This window comes from Trachurus japonicus, chromosome 23 (assembly GCF_045865225.1).
Source record: "Trachurus japonicus isolate A0001 chromosome 23, Traja_1.0".
NCBI lineage: Eukaryota > Metazoa > Chordata > Actinopteri > Carangiformes > Carangidae > Trachurus > Trachurus japonicus.
Window position 1 is genome coordinate 16,143,923 of NC_140929.1, and position 17,574 is coordinate 16,161,496.

At 40.9% G+C, this 17,574-nt stretch overlaps 1 protein-coding gene across 5 annotated transcripts in view; it reads right to left on the reverse strand.

Annotated features, from left to right (window-relative positions):
• tafa5a (TAFA chemokine like family member 5a) overlaps positions 1-17,574 on the reverse strand; it is a 178,439-nt gene that overhangs the window by 8,187 nt on the left and 152,678 nt on the right. For all 5 annotated transcript variants that reach the window (XR_015035047.1, XR_015035046.1, XR_015035048.1 and 2 more), the window contains exon 3: positions 5,257-5,384. Coding sequence is in view for 2 of the 5 variants with exons in the window: in XM_085769073.1 (XP_085625199.1) it covers positions 5,257-5,384 (128 nt within the window). In the remaining 3 variants the exon portion in view is untranslated. The remainder of the gene's footprint in view (positions 1-5,256; positions 5,385-17,574) is intronic.

Sequence of the window (17,574 nt, forward strand, 5' to 3'; positions counted from 1 at the left end):
TCTCGGCGAGCTCCCCGCGTCGGCACATGCAGGGAAAGATAGCTCCTTGCGACGTTTCATCTGCCAGTCTAAAATGGTGGAGGGCACAACGCGGAGCATCCCCCTCTCTGGAGAGAGACAGCAGTAAGCCTTTCACTGAGAGAAGGAGGTATAGGAGATGACTGCTGAGACTACATATCGCTTTGCCAAAAAGAGTGCTTTGGAAAGGCAGCAAAGACAGCGTTTGACTGTGGCAACTGTGAGATAAAATGTATATTCAAATTATTTAGCATCACGGAGTGTGGAAAGTATTTTAAGAGTGGGAACTGAACTAAGTGCACCACATGAAAAGAGTTTCTCGATTCAGTGATATTTTTCCATATAATCTGTCCAGAAACCAAATTTTTGTTGTCAATACCTAAGCACTAACACATTTGAGTTGTTTTTTTCAATAATATTTTTTTAGACACAAATTATTTTGCTTTTCTGGCACAATAGGAAACTGGAAGTCTTCAAGTTTTGGGAGCAATTTACACAATACTGTCAGGCTAGCATTACATAACCAAAATATGGCGAAGTATTTAGCTGACTTCTTTTATTGTTTCCAGCTGACTTCTTTTAAAACTAGACTTTTGTAAAGGTTATTCACTTCACACCTAAACTGGTATATTACAGTACATTGTAGCTGCTCTACTGTTATTCTGAATAATAAAAAAAAGAACGAAGAAAAAGCCATTAATCTAACTTGTAACCCCACCAAACAATGTAGCCTAGGTATAATGACAAACTACTCTGCCTTTGGAAGTAATGCTGTAGTACGCAAGGCACGCATGCTAACATTTGCTTCTTACATTAGACCAGATACAATGCAACCTGCACCTTAGACTTTTGATAATAATATAAGCTCAAAGCACGGCCCTGAACCACTTACTGAATACAACTTCAAGATGAACAGAAACCCAGCTCTTGATCATTGTGTCTGCTCTACTTATGTAACCTATATGACAATTGTTATTCAGAGATTCAGAGATGGGGTTTTTCCACAGTACCGTTGCCAGAACAACTTGGACATTTGGTAACATCAGACACATTTAGGCACTTCTCTCCAGCCAATATTTCTGTGGTGATTATCATTTTTATGTCCATATGAGTTGCCACAAGTCACACACTTTGGCAGGTTTTATATACTCAGGTAAAACAGACAAGAAAATAAAGTAGTGACTGATGGGCGTGCAACTGAGTGTCCATGTGCATTTTATTGATGCAGTTAAGTGAACCCAAGGAACTCATTTGCAGTCTTATGGCTTGATATGGTTCTTCAGAGGAATTCCATTTTCTCTTAGGTCAGTCCTTTAGAGGAGAAACTTGTCACTGTATCAGCGAGACTCCTGATACTGAGAGAAATATGTGCTGGAGCTTCGCAAGTGCACCTCTACTTGATATGTGTCCTTTTCAGCTGAGGTTGTTTTGCGCCGCTAATAAAAGTAACCTCGCTCAAAACGTCACTGTCAGCCATAAGCAATGCACATATCAATCTTCATATGTTTCTCCTGGAGTCGGCCTTAGAAAAAAAATCCATATCGTGTTTTTATTGACAGGAACGGCATGTACTCTTCAAAGCGGGGTCAGACGATGATAAATGCGTGGAGACGGGGATGGAGAAGACGTGAAAGACAGACATGGAGGGAAAGTGAAAAGAGAAAAATAAAGTTGGAGGAAGAGGTCAAGCAGAAAGAGGAAAAAAAGTATATGAGGAAGTTATTTTTAAGCATAAAACTGAGCTGAGTGACAGCCTGTAGGTTGAATGAGGACATGTACCATCTCATCCACCTTGCAACTCATAGTGAGCCGTGTTGCTGACTAAAGGTAGAGAGGAGGTCAGGGGTGTTATCCTGAACAACAATCTCCGTCTGTTTGACAGAGAAAACACAAACTCTCAAACATTTGACCAATACACGCAAACCACCTCTTGACATTTGTCCAAAATAGCCCTTTATTGGGCTATGGGGGCTGAGTCAGATTGACTTGGCTTAGTCAAATGCCCCCGAGGGACATGTCTGTTTGTCCGCATTGATGTTTTCGCACAAACACCTGACAGACAGGTCGGACATGCTCACTGGACTGTGCACTGCCAACAGTCATCCCTAGGCAACACCAGGGTGGCTGCAGTTTGGGTTTAACCTTGATAGGCCTCGGGGAAGGGGCCATTTGCTCAAAGTTAACCGGAGGGAAGCTGAGGAGTAAATTGTTTGTTTTGTTTTTTTTACCCAAGATTCTCCCTTGGGTTCGCAGATAACAAGAGGTTTACGTAATTTTTGTTTTGGAGAATCAGCGTTAACCTTTAATGCATTTTAGGCAATTTCAGGTTGGATGCATGGTTGTGGAGTGATGTCCTAAATCTTTCTGACTTCCTGCAACTTGAGATTAAAGGGAGCGGTCGCGTTAGGTCAGTCCATCCATCACATAGGTGAATATTTTTAGAAAGATTTTAAACAATGACCCTGAGTCTGCTTGTTGCCAGTGATTAGACTCCTTGACAGTGAAAGCTGCTTACAACACATACACACAGACACACATACACACACATGGACTGGCACAGATGAGTGCACATAGCTGTCCAGCCATTTGACTAGCTGTCACCAAGCCTAAAGTAGCCAATGAAGCAAGCAAGAAATACCTGTCACATCCTGCATATTGTCAGCGTAAGCCGATGAGAGGCAAGTTGACTGACATCCTAAGAAGGATATGGAGTGTGTATGTAGGCCAAGCAGGGACATATTCAAAATTATGAATATGCAAACAGCTGAAAACACACACCACTAGACGTCAGTGAGAGCATGTTAACATGCAGTTAAAAACCCACCCACACTGGATCTATTGGCCTCCGAACACACAGTGGCCACCGTATTTGCATACTCGAGCTCTTCCAACAGACGCACACTGGCTCTTAAATCTGTCAAACATAATAAATGAATCCAGCTACATGTTACCTATGAGCGAGTGTGTGTCTGCGTGTGTGGGCTATCTGCCTGCCCAGATAACAAATTACATTGTAGGTGGGACATGTAACAGCTGTCATCTCAGTCTCCACGTCGACCAGGTATATTCGGGGCGGTGTCGGGGCGCTGACAGACGTGTACAACTCGCGGCACAGAAAGAGCACAGGGGTTAGCAGCTGAGTGATAACAAAACATATCATCTGGGTTGAGCATGTGTGTATATGTGTGTTGTTGTCTTTCAGCAGGAAGGCATAAACAAGTTAGTCAGCTGATGACTAAATCATGACAGATGCATTAATGATGCCCCACCGGTCCTCAGTGTTCACCCATTGACATTCAGAGATAGGGCAGCTGTGTTGAGTGTGTGTGTTGCGTAACATGTTTCCCATCTGAGACCTCTAATTGCTACAGTATAGACTTGGCAGGACAGCAACAGTGTTTGTGTCTCTCGTAGAGCAGGCGGAGGGGTGGAAGGAGTGGGAGGTTGTAAGGAGGTAGGCAAGTGTGTGCCTTTATGTGCATGTTTGTGTGTTTTGGAGTTGGGGCTGAAGTGGAGAGGAGGAGGCTTGAAGAGCTGGAGACAGGGTGTGGAGGACGAGCGGGTGAATGAATGGGCGGCATCTTAGCGAATACAAGCGGCGGCTCCCCATCTGCTGCCATCATTAACATTAAGAGCGTCCCTAATGCAAGCTAATTGCTGGTGATGAGGAAGTAAACAAACCGCATGCAGTTTGTAGAGATGAGCCGAAGACAAGGAGGGCGGGAGAGAAACATTTTCAGGGGATTGTGAAGTGAATGCTTAACTGAGTTTTCTGCAGTTCTCTGTGTTCTTGTTGATGACAATGTTGTACAAGCAACATACAGTAATATACGGAGTAGGAAATGATGTTTACAAGTGCAATCATTAACATACATTGGTAGAATAGCATTAGATTTCTTGCTCTACCCAAGATTTACCTGATAAGGCGTTCAAAACTGCACCAAATTCATATTTTTTTGTTATAATTTTGTCTATGATGAAGTGTAAAATGAAAGAGTGTTAATTATCAACCACCTGTCAGTTCCCAGCTCTTCGTTGCATTTTACTGTCTTTGAGATCAGTGTTTTGGTTTAGTGTGAGCGCTCTCATCAGCGTCGTTTTCAGCCGCAGCAGTGAAAAAACGATCAACTGTTGTATGCAGACAGACAAAGTTAGCATCTAGCTGGTGAACATAATGGAGCATTAAGCAGCTAAAGAGGCCCATTGAGTCAATATTGGACTGGATTCATTCGGGCGTCTAGAAACAAGACTCCAAATGAATGCTAATGTTGCTTTGTGTTCGCTCTGCTGTGGGGAAAGAGGCAACTGTTTGCTTACATAGTCACTACGTTAGCTTTACAGTGTGGCAGCTTGGGAGCTTTGTGTTTACATTATTATATAGATGAACTGACTGGGAGTGGGTGGAATAGGGCTCCAAATGGGATACAACAAATGTCTCATGGTAAGGTGGGAGGAGAGGATGTTTCCCTGCCAGGGAAGTTGAGAGGAGTCATAAAGTCACTACAGCAATATCTATTTTGAGTTTGCAAGCATTAGCTAACAATTAGCCACCATGAGCTGGTGGTCATTCCAGCTTTTGTAAGGTTGTGATAACCCGTGATTATATTGATTTTTAACAAAGGTGCACTTTATTACTTTAAGTAACAACATACTTTTGAAAGGCACGTTGTGTTTCTTCCATGTTTCAAAAGCATCAAGGTCTCACTTAATAGTTTTGACAAAATATTGGACTATTTGTGACTTGATAAACAATTCATCTGTATTTGTGTGTACACAATATTTCAATTAGAAATCTTTCATTTTACAAGGTTGACAAGGACACTCTGTCAAATTTAAGACACTATTGAAACAAATACTTCAGAAGCTGGAAACAGCGCTTTAAATTTGGCTTCCATGCTGTGTATGCCCACAGATCATAGGTTTTAATAGGAGGCAATACAAAACAATGTCTTGTTATACTGTGCAATAACTCAGTTTATTGAAATGGGCACTTAAAAGTCATGTTTGGCAAGAAAAGCAGTTAAATCATTTATATCTATACAAAAAATTCATAAAATGTGCCATTAGTCTGGATTTACACCACAATTGATTTTCTGTGCGAATGCTTCACTTCCAGCTCTCTCAGTCATGTTGCTTTCAGTGGCACTGTTGCAGTTAGTTATGCGTATTTTTCCACACACATACTAGCTTGTGAGTGGTTTATGTTACTTAGGGGGCTAAAAGAGAACCTGAACTCACCGTGGTGGTTTTGACTCGGCCTCCGGGCTGTGTACAAGTCCAGCCAGATTTATTGACTAACAGGTCACAGCCTTCGTCCTCCAAACATGGCACCATCTCACACCACTGCTTTTTCCGAACAATACCAGCTGCAGAGGACAAAGAGAAAGAGAGAAAGACAGAAACGTCAGAAAGGCACGGGGGAAAAAAATGGGAGAAATAAACGGATGAGGAGAAACGATAGAGGGAGGTGGATGCAGAGATGTAACGATTAAAATAGAGAGAGTGGGTTGGGGGATGACAGATGGAGGCAAATAGATGTAGGCAAAGATATACGGTAAAGCAATGGGAAAATGATGGAAAAGGTGAAAAATGGGAGAAAAGTAAGAATTTTTATAAATGGAATGAAAAAAGATGAAGGGAAAAGATGGAGAAATGCAGAGGGGGCTGGATTGGAAGAGAGATGAACAAATAGATGGAGAGCAATGAAGTAAAGAGACAAGTGAGAGATATGCAAGCAGGGGATGACAGTAAGAGATGAGGGAAAGATGGAGAGAATCAGACAGATGGAGTCAGATGGAGGGAGCTGTGATCAGTCAGGTAAACAAAATAAAACAACACAAATGATATTTAACAGGTTTACAGTTGGTCTGGCAACATTTCAAACAGAAATACTTTGTAAGTCCTGTGTATGTGCTAACACCAGTGACAAAAAAAAGAAAAGAAAAAAAATCATTTACAGGTTTAACAATCTGTGACAGTTAATGCATTGCAAAGATTTTGTCATGACAGAATGACGAATTTGAATTTTTTTGAGCTCCAACTGCGTCTCAACCTGTTATGTTTTATTTAAGTTTTAGACTACAGTCGGAGAGATTCATTTCCCAGAAAAGCCTGAGGCATGAGCCTATTACATTCACTTTTACAGTAGAATTCACTTAAACACTAAGCATGATATATGTTGTGACAATTAAATATGATATTGGAGAGAAAGACACTGAGCTGCAATGCAGTCTCTCTGCACTTGTATTTCATATTTTTGTGCATTTCTCTCACACAGCTTGGCCAAAGAAGTGCCATTACTATTACTGCATGTTTCTGTTCTTGTTGCCTCCCCTAGCAGTTGGTGCACACTATCATGTCATTTGTGTATTGAGCTGAGGAAGTATTCAAACCAATTATAAGGACGAAGCCATTGCCTCTCGCTGCCACTTATGAATCCTACAGTCGTGTTTGTTGGACCATGTTAGATAACTGGCTTTTATACATTTCTTCTTAATGTGCAAAATGGTATCTCCAGAAAAGAAGCCTCTATTCTTGGTTTCATACATGTCATGAAGAAAATCTGACTCTTTTAATCCTAAGAACTGTTTTTGAAATCCGCAAATTATGTGGATGACATGGAAATGTTAATGTGATCTTCATAATTGCAGTGTCAAAGTTTGGCCAACAATTCCCAAGCATCAGAGAGAGAGGTTGGACTATCAAATAAAATGGGTCAAGGCTTGTCGGTCTCATCGTGTGTTTTTTTTAGAAACTTAAATGGTTTCATGCATTTTTCATATAATAAAAACACGAGATAAAAGCTAGTTTTCATTCTTTTTTATCTGCTCAGATTTTACCATCTTGTCTCAGTCACTCACTGCCCTCTACACCGGTCATCCAAGACCAGGCATACTAATAACCCAGGTCATCTGCAGCTGCCACATGGGCTTTGTAGAGAGGTTGCACAGCTAATTCTAAGTGACAGGAATTGTGATTTGGTAAAAATATTGTACACACATATCCCTATCTTTGTGTTTAAGACTCTAACAACACTAATAGGATTTAACATATGAATGTGATGTTGAGTATAGTATTTCTTTTGTGTTTGCTATATTGGGACACAGCTCCCACCAGTCTGACTCAGCTGTAACACCTTAACGCAAGGCGGTTAAGAATGCATGGAAATGTTTTAGCACATAAGCAGGGAATGCTAAATGTCATTGTGTGTAAAAATTAATTTAAATGAACACATTTGGATTACGACAGGTGGCAGTGACGGGGGTGAGGTGTGGGGGTATTGAGATCATCTGGCAGGGTTGTGTCACTTTTGAAATAGTGTTGCTATAATTACATATCACCGGCAGAAGATAAAATAACCACTAGAAAGAGGATGCAAGTCAAAAAGTTGCAGCTTAGGCCTTAAAAGACAAGATACTCTGAGAGAATATCACCGTTAGTAAACATTACGTTTCCAAACAAATATTTTATTTATCAAAATGATGGCTGTTGGTTGAAAAACTACGGACAAAGAAGATTTAAGGGTCATTTTGTAATAGGTGCAATAAGGTGCTTTTTGTGTTTGATAAGACACCTGTCTAAAGATAAAGTGTCTAATCACAGCCCTTTGTGTCTCAGCTTTGCTCACAATCTTCATAAATCTAACACTACATGAAAGAGGGATTCAACAATAAAAACTAAGGGACCACATGACTATGTAAATCTGTGACAGAAAAGACTAAGAGATGAACTGAAATAGAAAGAGAGAGGATGGAGACAAAGTAAAGGATAAGGATATCTAGATAAAACTCTTGACCGGTACAGGATGGGCAAGATAAAGGGGGAATTTATGCTCATATTGGTATGCATTTATGGATGGAAGATAGCATTCTTTAATGGATAACAATGAAACCTAGAATGAATTATAAGGCAAGCATACATCATATTCTTCCACTATGGCATCCATTGCACACTGGCTCTCTTATAAAACATGTGGGAATTGTGCTCTCTTCCATATCCATAAATTTGCTCTAAGGGCACCTTCAGTAGCTGTCATAACCTCATATGTTGATCATCAGCGAGTGCTGTACACAATGCTAATATCTGTTCAACACAAACAAGACCTATATATCAATCAATCCATGAAATATGTGTACCTTCTCGAGCACTACATGGCCAAATAATAAAAGTACTATGAACTCTGTCAGCACAGTAAACAATGAGATGGAAATTGACACCAATGGAAAGAATTATTATTGTTGCGTGCATTTTGCTGACATGCTACTTGAAGTTGAATTACTTGGCGCTACAGTGGGTTGCCCCAAGGCTAGCTGCACCATACAATCTAAAATATGTGTGACTTGTATATTTTATAAGTTATATATGGGCAACGATGCACTTTCAAATATCTCAAACATCTAAAAACAATTCAGTGTTGTTAGGAATGGCTTCTGCAAGAGCAGCCTTGCCCCACGAGGCACAGTGCTATGCTAAGCATAAATAACTCAATTCCCCAGCCAGTTCCTGACAGATACATTTCAAAAGTTTCTGCTGTAGGCTGTTAATGCTATTCATTTCTGGATATCACAAATGTTAAGCACTTGTCTGTCCTGAATGTTTGGCCCCCATAAGGTCCTTTTGGATCTGATAAGAAGTTCAGTATACACAGTGCTTGAATCCCTGCCTGCCTCACCGGTTTAACATCTAAATGAGACAATGTTTGTAATTTCCAAAACCAACAACCTTTCAAGCGGTCTTTTCTCATTCTTTACAGAACGTGGTCAGACGTGGATAGAAGAAATGGCCTTAACACCTTCTGTCTCTACAGGTGTTCCTCAGGGATGTGTTCTAGTTCCCCTTCTGTTCTAAAAATACGTACATTATGTCCATTGTACTGACAGTGGTCTCTCTCCCTCATTACATATGCTGATGATATTATTCTGATTTTAATGTAGCACAAAAACCCTGTTCACTGACAGTCTTACCATCTGGCTGCTTCCTGGGCCCCAAACCAGACTCTCTTATTCGTGAGTTAAATTAAATGGTTGTTCTTAGAGGCTTCATATGAACAGTGCTGTTCCTTTACCTCTTTAATACACTCCTTGATCATGGCATATGGATAATTTACTAAGCAGTGTTTCCCTGCCATTGCCTTGGGGAGATGGGGTTTTTTCCAACAAATGTTACAAAAAAAATCCCCTCTAAAACCAAAAATTCACAGAAACAGGCCAAAATATCACTACTTTGTTTAAAATGCACAAAATCTGTTGAGAGGCACACAAAAGACCTGGTTAACCGATGCAAGCTAACCACACCAACAGCTCCAACTTCAGTATCAATTCACAATCCAGTTTATCAGTGTTCCCATCCATCCTCTGAATTACCATAACAGATGCTGCCTTCAGCCATACACCTTAAATCTTACTTCAAGAATTCCAAAGACATGATTTAATTCACTCACAATTCTCACGTGTCATTTAAGGATTCCCCCATCACACAATGAGACATAGTCCTTGTAATTTTCTTTTTAAAGGACTTATTTTAGATTTGTAACATTTCACAAGATGTTTCATTATTATTTGTATTAGAAAGTTTGCAAGTGCCAAGGATAAATTATTATTTTATGTAAATCGAAAGGACAATCTGCACCATCTAAAACCAACACTACCTCTCTAGAGGTAGGAGAGAGAGGCTTTGTAAGTGGAAATCTCTACCCAGCCAAGGCCTGGCAGTGTTTTCAAGACTTTTTTCTCTTTCTTTTGTTATTTAATCCATTACTGTGGATTTATCTAATTAAAACTGTCACCAAGGTCACTTACATAACTCACTAACAGGCTTTGTTTCGCTTGTGAATTACCATCCACTGGGGTGACCCTCAGCTGATGAAGATATATAACACCATCTGGCAAATAATAGTAATGAGTGACTGAATGCTGTACGCGTGTGCAGAAGTGGCCTTCTCTGCACGTGTTTTTCAGATGTCATCTTTTTGACAGTGAGAAATATAAAACAGCTCTATCAGTGATGACAGTTAAGGCTTAAGTTATCAGTTGTGTCAGATGAATGACATATAATTTAATAAAGGATTCACACAGATGTCTCAGTTTGACATAACAGATTTCCAGTTGATTCAAGGGATTATTAATGGTCTTTTGCATTACCGACTTTAAGTCATGACAGTTGCCAACCACAACTTAAGGCTACTCTGATCAACATTTTAACATTTAACCATGGCTCAACCTGCTTGTGGAAAAAACGTTGGTGTCTTTCAGCTAATTGTTTTCATTTTGCAACTTCTGTTTACTCTCACTGCTCTTCACTGTGTTGTTTCCAGCTACAGCAGGCAGCTGTTATCAGCAACAAAGCCTGGATAAAGCCACTATACAGAGTCAGCACCAAAGTTTGCGACTAGTGGAGCATTTAGAAGCTAAATATTTTTCCCTCAGGGAATACAGAGCTGGAAACGAAAGTGAATGCTGGACTTTCACACATCCAGTGGACAGAAACACAACTCAAAATGAATACTAATGCTGCTTTTTACGAAAATCAGAAAATGTCAGTGCTTTATTTAATGTTACTTCTTCCAAGTGGCAAAAAAAAATAAATGAATGCAGGTTTAAATAATGTGGTCCATTGTTATAATAAATAATTAAAGCTGCTATCAGCATTCAAGCTTGATTTGGTCATTGTGAAGCAGAACACTTGATTACAATGATTTTAATAGGAATTGTTCTTTAAAACATTGGTATTTTGCTTCTTTGTGGAGCTGTCATGTAGTTAGTTTGGATTCACAATAGTTACAGAGCTTTCCAGCAGTGACCCAGTTTCACATCCATAACATAAAAAAAACACACAATCCAAAGAAACTTCTGAAACTAGTCCTGCAGTATAATGCACATCTTTCAGTCCACCTGTACTCAAACTCGTTTTCTCCAAATTGCGGCTATTGAAATTATGAAGTTAATCCTAGTTAAAGCAACCATACCACATGTCGAACAGTTTCTTTAACTATTTTTTGTGGCCTTAACATTCAGCCATGACGGATTTTGAATCAAATCAAAACCCAGTTTTGCACAAGATAGTTGAAAAAAGTCTGAATTGGGACAATCTCAGCCACAGTGTGAAAATTGCTTATTAGACTTGATTCACCATATAATAAAGCCACAGTTTGTTTAATTTCTACACAGTTTCTGCCAACCAAATAAGTCACACCACTTGAATCCCATCATTTTTTATTTTTTTTGGCATTTGTTCATATTACATTGATGTTGTAGCCAGATACCGTGAATGAAAATGCAGCAGTCTATATGCTGAATCTCATAGAGGCAGGAAACAAAAAATGTGGACTTAATCCGACTAGTCCAATCACTGTGACCAATCACAAACCGTAAAGTCACAAAGTTACGACACAGTCACATTTGGATTCGCGTCACTAACTAAACTCATCTCCTAGCTGCATCTTGGTTGATAGTGACAGTATCTGTTACCATTCGACCATATCATGGCCGTGCTGGTTTGAGGGCAATGGCTTATGTTGAAACGTATAAGACTCAGGGGTGATATGAAAAATAATAATAAAGAAACATGTCCACACACCCACATATCCAGACATCCAGGCACAAACACACCAGTGGGCACATGCAGGCAGGCAGGCAAGGACAGAAATACACACAGACACACACAGGTTTGATGATATGTAAGGGAAGGTATCAGCAATGGTTTCATCAGCAGGAGATAAGGTGTAGAGAAGGAGAGAACATTATTACACCCTCCAAGGGACACTTATCTTCCCACCAAATGGTAGATCACACTCATGTCAACAGCCAGCATCTTGGCCTAATAAATTCTGTCTAATGCCACGCCAAGCCTGACATGGCAGGAGAAAGATGGGCTTGTGTGTGTGTGTACGTGAGTGTTCGCGCGTGTGTGTTTGAGAGAGACAGTGCACAGGGGAGAGAGACAGCAAGACAGATAGTAAGAAAACAGACAAGAAAGAAAGAAAGTAGACCAACAGACAGATCAGATCTGGTGTAATAAATGCAGCGCAGCATTTGCCAAGAGATGCTGCTAAGATAAGACGATGTGCTAAGATAATTACACACTGTACAGATCAGATATGACCCGGGCATGTAGCAGAATCAGCAGTGTGTCACAGGCTGCTGATGTTGGACACTAGATATGGATGGACTGCACATTTACCTGAAAAAAATGCAGCACTTTCAGAACATTGCAACACATGGATAAAAATATGCATCAACTTACAGTTATCTTACCCCACGGCATAGCACAAACAATCTGGACTCAGTGGGCCAACACCCCCTCTAATACATCCCACAGACACTTCACTCCACAAATAAACACAAGCATCTGAAGTTATTAATATAATTACTGTAGCGGAAATCTGCCGTAACATGAAGCATAGCCCCGGATTTCCACTGGATCAGATCTGTGATGCGCACTGTTGCAGCTCTGCCGGACAGCGGGAATCGTGAGGACTCACGAGATCTTGCGAATTCACGCATAATCTCGCGATATATCTGGTAGCTCCAGAGGAGCAGAAGGATATCGACTCGGTCCTGACCTGTTGATCTGCCTATTTTCTCGTCCAACGGGGTGAAATGACGTCTGAAAAGCTTTGACCTATTGACTTCAGATCTGCCCCCATCAGTATTTTATTTTGAAAATAAACCGGATGTTTAATTTTGTGTCTGTGCACAACTTCCTGTCCCGCACAATCTGCTCTGTGTTGAATCAATGCGGCATATCCAAACAAACTCAGTATAAGTATTTAACAATAGTAAAACTGAGCATAATGATAGAGTAAAGAAATTAGTTATTGACAGAGAAATGTTGCACATTTCATTTATATTCATCTAAAAATGGCTGATAATGAAACTGAGCAAGATAAATATGATAAGATTGCTTGCTAAATAGGCACATTAAATGTCAAGTGTAAATTTAAGATAAAAATAAACTTTTAATTTGTAGCTTTTTGGTTCCCTGGGCACCTAGTTCTAGCCTCGTAAACCAGCCTCTCGCGGAAGTACATTTCATTTCATTCCGAGGGAGAGTCTGGCCTCATCCCCATTTTAAGCGTTTGGACTGAAACCCTCAGAAGGCCGAGCCAATCAGCGTCGCCCGCTGTGATTGACACAGCACGTTGGCCAATCAGGGACCGACTGGTGCAAAGCCCCGTCACTACACCAACTTGCTGATTGGCTGAATGGGGTTGTCTGTCAACGCTACTACCAAAGATTTTAAACCGTCTTTGCTACTACTCCCGCCCAGCTCCCGCCCACCCCAAACGCTTGCAGGGGGGATGAGGCCAGACTCTCCCGAGAAATGAAATGAAATGCATTTCCACGAGAGGCTGGTTTACGAGGCTAACCTAGTTCCTGTATTTGCTACATTACAAAGCACCTGAATGTACCGAAATACAACAAATACTATTTGTGTATTCTAACTACACACACAATCATTGCAGAGTTGTGTCTTTTGTCACATTTTCACATTAGTCAGGTGTAATTCTGCAGCTTTCACACGCACGTACAAAACCCACATGTTGACACCGGTATTCATGTGCTGTTCATCTCTGGTCTCTCTCAGTGTGCTGCCATTTTTGCCGACACTCGCCTCTGTAAAGCATCACTGTGCTGCTCAGACCCAGTAACGACGAGTCAAATAACCATTTGTACAAATTCACTGTGTCTCCATTTCACACAGGAGTGCTCTGAGTCTGTCCGAATTTTCTCCCAGCACATGAAAGTACTGCATGCAGATGTACGGACACGCTGAAAGCATGCTTTTACTGTTGGTGATCTGGCAATTTAAGTGCAATCACTCTGCACTGCAGTTCCATTGGTACGAACAAGAGAGCCAGTTACATGATGTCAGAGGTACAACACACACAAGAGCAGCACTGTAAAGCCAGCATTTGCACTGTACATACTCCTCAGAGGGAGACACACACACACGTACACATAGAGTAATCTCTTTACTGACATGTAAGGCAACAAATTCAAACAGAAGGCAGCTTGAAAAGCCCAGATGAGCACCATTAAGACGCCAAGACTTGCTTTCATCGTGGAAATCCCCTCCTATGTCTCCCCCTTTAACGGTGGATCTACAATGCGGATAATTAACTGTACTATCTGACCTGCCGTGGTCAGCAGACGTTGCTTAAACCTGAATGGAGTCTAGCAGGAATTAAGAGGAAGGGCAGCGGAATGTGAGAGGAAAACCCAACGCAAAGAAATAAATCCCCTCGCTTTGTAATTAGCCACCAGCTCTATCCCCTCTCGTCCGCTCGCAGCCTGTCTCCTCTCGGTTAATTTTCTCTTGTCTTGTTTTCCTCTCATCTCTTCCCTTCCTTACACATACTATATTTCTCTTTCTGTGCTTTTATGTCTGCCCTCTATTTCTACTCTCTCTTCATCTCATCTGTTTTTTTCCCACTCTCTGTCTCTGCCTCTTTTTTTCCTTCATGCTTGTTCCTTTCCAGTCTATTGCCTTGCCTGATTTTCATAAGATTATTCCACCCGTTTGGCGGCCTTGATGAGTATCTGCGCACTAAAAGCTGTCGAGCCCTTTTTAAAAAGCCTGAGGTTTTTTGGTGAAGTGAATTTGTGTCCCAAATAGCTCCTCTGCACTCATGAAACTTCAAGAGGCAGAAATAATGAGATAGCATGCTGACTGACATTTCCAGACCTCAGCCCCTGTGTCTGTGTGCATGCATGTATGCCTGTGTGGGTGTATTGACTTTTGTGAGTATGTATATGCCTGAGAGAGAGTCACCTATGCATGTAACACCTACTGTAAGCTCTTGAATATGAGCTATGTAGCATTATAGAAGCCTTAAATCCTGAAACTACAAACCTAACACAGTGTTTAAAGAATAACAACAAGGAAAAGAACGAACAACCTCACTACTTTACATCCGGGTTCACTTTAATAAACAGGACTGCTCTGAAATGTAAGATGCCTGTTTTCAAATTAAACTTTTCTGCAACTGATTGCTGCTTTCTATTTATCTCTCTTTGTTTCATCTTGGCTTAAAATAAATTAATATCAACAAGATAATGCTTCTGTATAGGACTTCTGTATAATGACAAATGGAAATGAGCTCATGATCTAGCTGTGATGAGCTTAGTTTTGCATGAATACTAGACACAAGGGGAAACAGCTAGCTTGGCTCTGTGCAAACACAAAAACATCTTTAGAGATTGCTTGGCAACCAGAGGAGAGTCAAGGAGGTCACTGCACCCAGCCAGGAAATAGTTGCCTACATCCTCAATATAAAACCTAGGCTACGTGCTCTTGTTGTTTTTGTGTTCATAAAACAAAGAAACAAACAAAACAGACTTGAGGCCCCCACATACTCGGGCGTACTGGACTCCGCGGATGTCCGCGCGTACTTGAGGCAGACTCAATGCGGACCCAAAGCGGCCGTCCGCCGGACCCATCCGCACAAAGCTCAATTTTTACGACCGCGCAGATTCCGCATATGCGTACTTGGTGTCACATAACAGACTGCTCGGCGGGAAATCTTCTCATCGACCTGTTTCAAATGTGACACCGTACGCTCAAATATGAAACCTCAAACGTCCGTGGACACTAGTGCGCGCGGCTCACAGTACGCCTGACTCTGTGGGGCCTTTACTTTCAGACAAAACAAAGCAACTCTTTCCCAAATTTCCCTTTGTCAATGCTAAGCTAGGCTAACTGGCTAGCGGTTCTATCTTGAGATCAGTGTAGACATGAGTGGTACCAATCATCTTTCTTTTAGTAAAAAGGTCAATTCAATTTGTGATTTTTCTTTTTTAAAGCGACTTGTGCAACATGTTTGGAGCAATATTCATCAAAATGGTGTCTGTGACTGTAAATGTAGCTAGAACTGAATTCTACAATCATCAGAAATTTAAATCATGATGTTTTTGAATTTAGTAGTCTTTGTTTTATATTTGTATGCCCATTGTTCTCTATTGTATTTCACATTATAAAATTGATAAAGAACCAAGAAAATCACAGTATAGTCTTTCCCTCATGGTTAAATTTCTCCACTGACGTCCAGTTGCCACATTGCTGCTTCCAGCTACATCCTCCTTTCTCCGCACACTATTTATGCTTGTTCCCATTGTGGTGCATAACTGGTAGGTTCAGGTTGTATGGCATGCCATTGCTCTGGGCTTGTTTTTTTTTTTTGGGTGCGTATGTATGTGTGTTTGTGAGTGTGTGTGTGTGTACGCTGGCCACCAGGTACTGCTGATATCGTTCATTCACAGATGTGCTCTGACATTTCCTCACAGCTCAGCGCCAACAGCAATCCCACGTTTGTGGATGTACACACAAGGCATGCATGTGCATCCACCAGATACACATGCACAAAAACAGGAGAGCCCAAAGGTACTGTGAGCCAGAAGAGGAAATGTCAGTGTGGGCAGGAGTGTATGGGAAAGAGATCATTTAACACTAGTGTCTGCAGAGACACGGGTGAATGGTACAACCTGACACACATACACCTGGAGGCAGCTGCTGAACACAAACACCCAGATTCACAGAATAAAAAGCATTTTAGTTCATATTTAACCAAACTACTGATTAAATGAATGTGCAGTCAAAGTTATGTCTGCTGAAGCTTTGCTAAGCTAAGCTAGGAGTTGCTGATTTGTGGTTTAAAAACACAGGCGTGGGTGTCAATGAAGGTGGAGACTGAAGTCACTGTTATGTAACTACGGTTCTATGAATTCTGCATGACTGTCAGAAAAATAGCTGAAATGTGTCTCAGTTTGAACACATTGTTTGAATTAGTGTGGGAGGTATAGGCCTATGTTCATGCTAAAATGCTTTTTTTATTGCTTTTTAATACTTGAGATAAACTTGAGCTATTTTAACATGATGAAGGAAATTAACAAAATGAACTGCTTAACTCCAGAAAACACTTAAGCCGACTTATAAATCTTTACCATCATTACTTTAATGTTTCCTCTTTGTCATTCCTCTTGATGTTTGATTTGGAGAGGTGGTGATGTGTGATGTGCTGAGACTGAAGCGCTGTCTGACACAGGCAAATAATAATAAGTAAAGAAGAAGGGAGAAGAAAAAAAAAGGTTGTTTGCTTACACTGCCATTATCAGCAGCTGAGTGAACAAGTCGTAAACAATGCAAAAGGGCAAGGGAATGTGACAAATGGACACGCACGGCAGCAGGGTAGTATAGTGCTGGAATGATGGGTTATGATGACAGTTGCGATCGCGATGTGGCCGACGGTAATGAAGGTGACTACGTTGAAGTTGATGATGAATGACATAGTGACATACTTAGACTAAAGTAGAACAATGCCTCTAGGCTGCAAACAGAAATAAACACACTGATATAATTAGCTTTGCACACGTATATTCCTTCCGTTAGCTGCTCATGTGTGTGCTGATGTATGAGCATTTGAGCAAGGTGGTGTGTGTGTGTGTGAGTGTGTTAATGCGAGCTGATGCATGTGAGCACGCTTCAGTGTATGTTCATACAAAATAAAATAAAAAAGTATGTAGAGCTGGTACAGGCCCAGATCCTCAAGACACCCCTTCT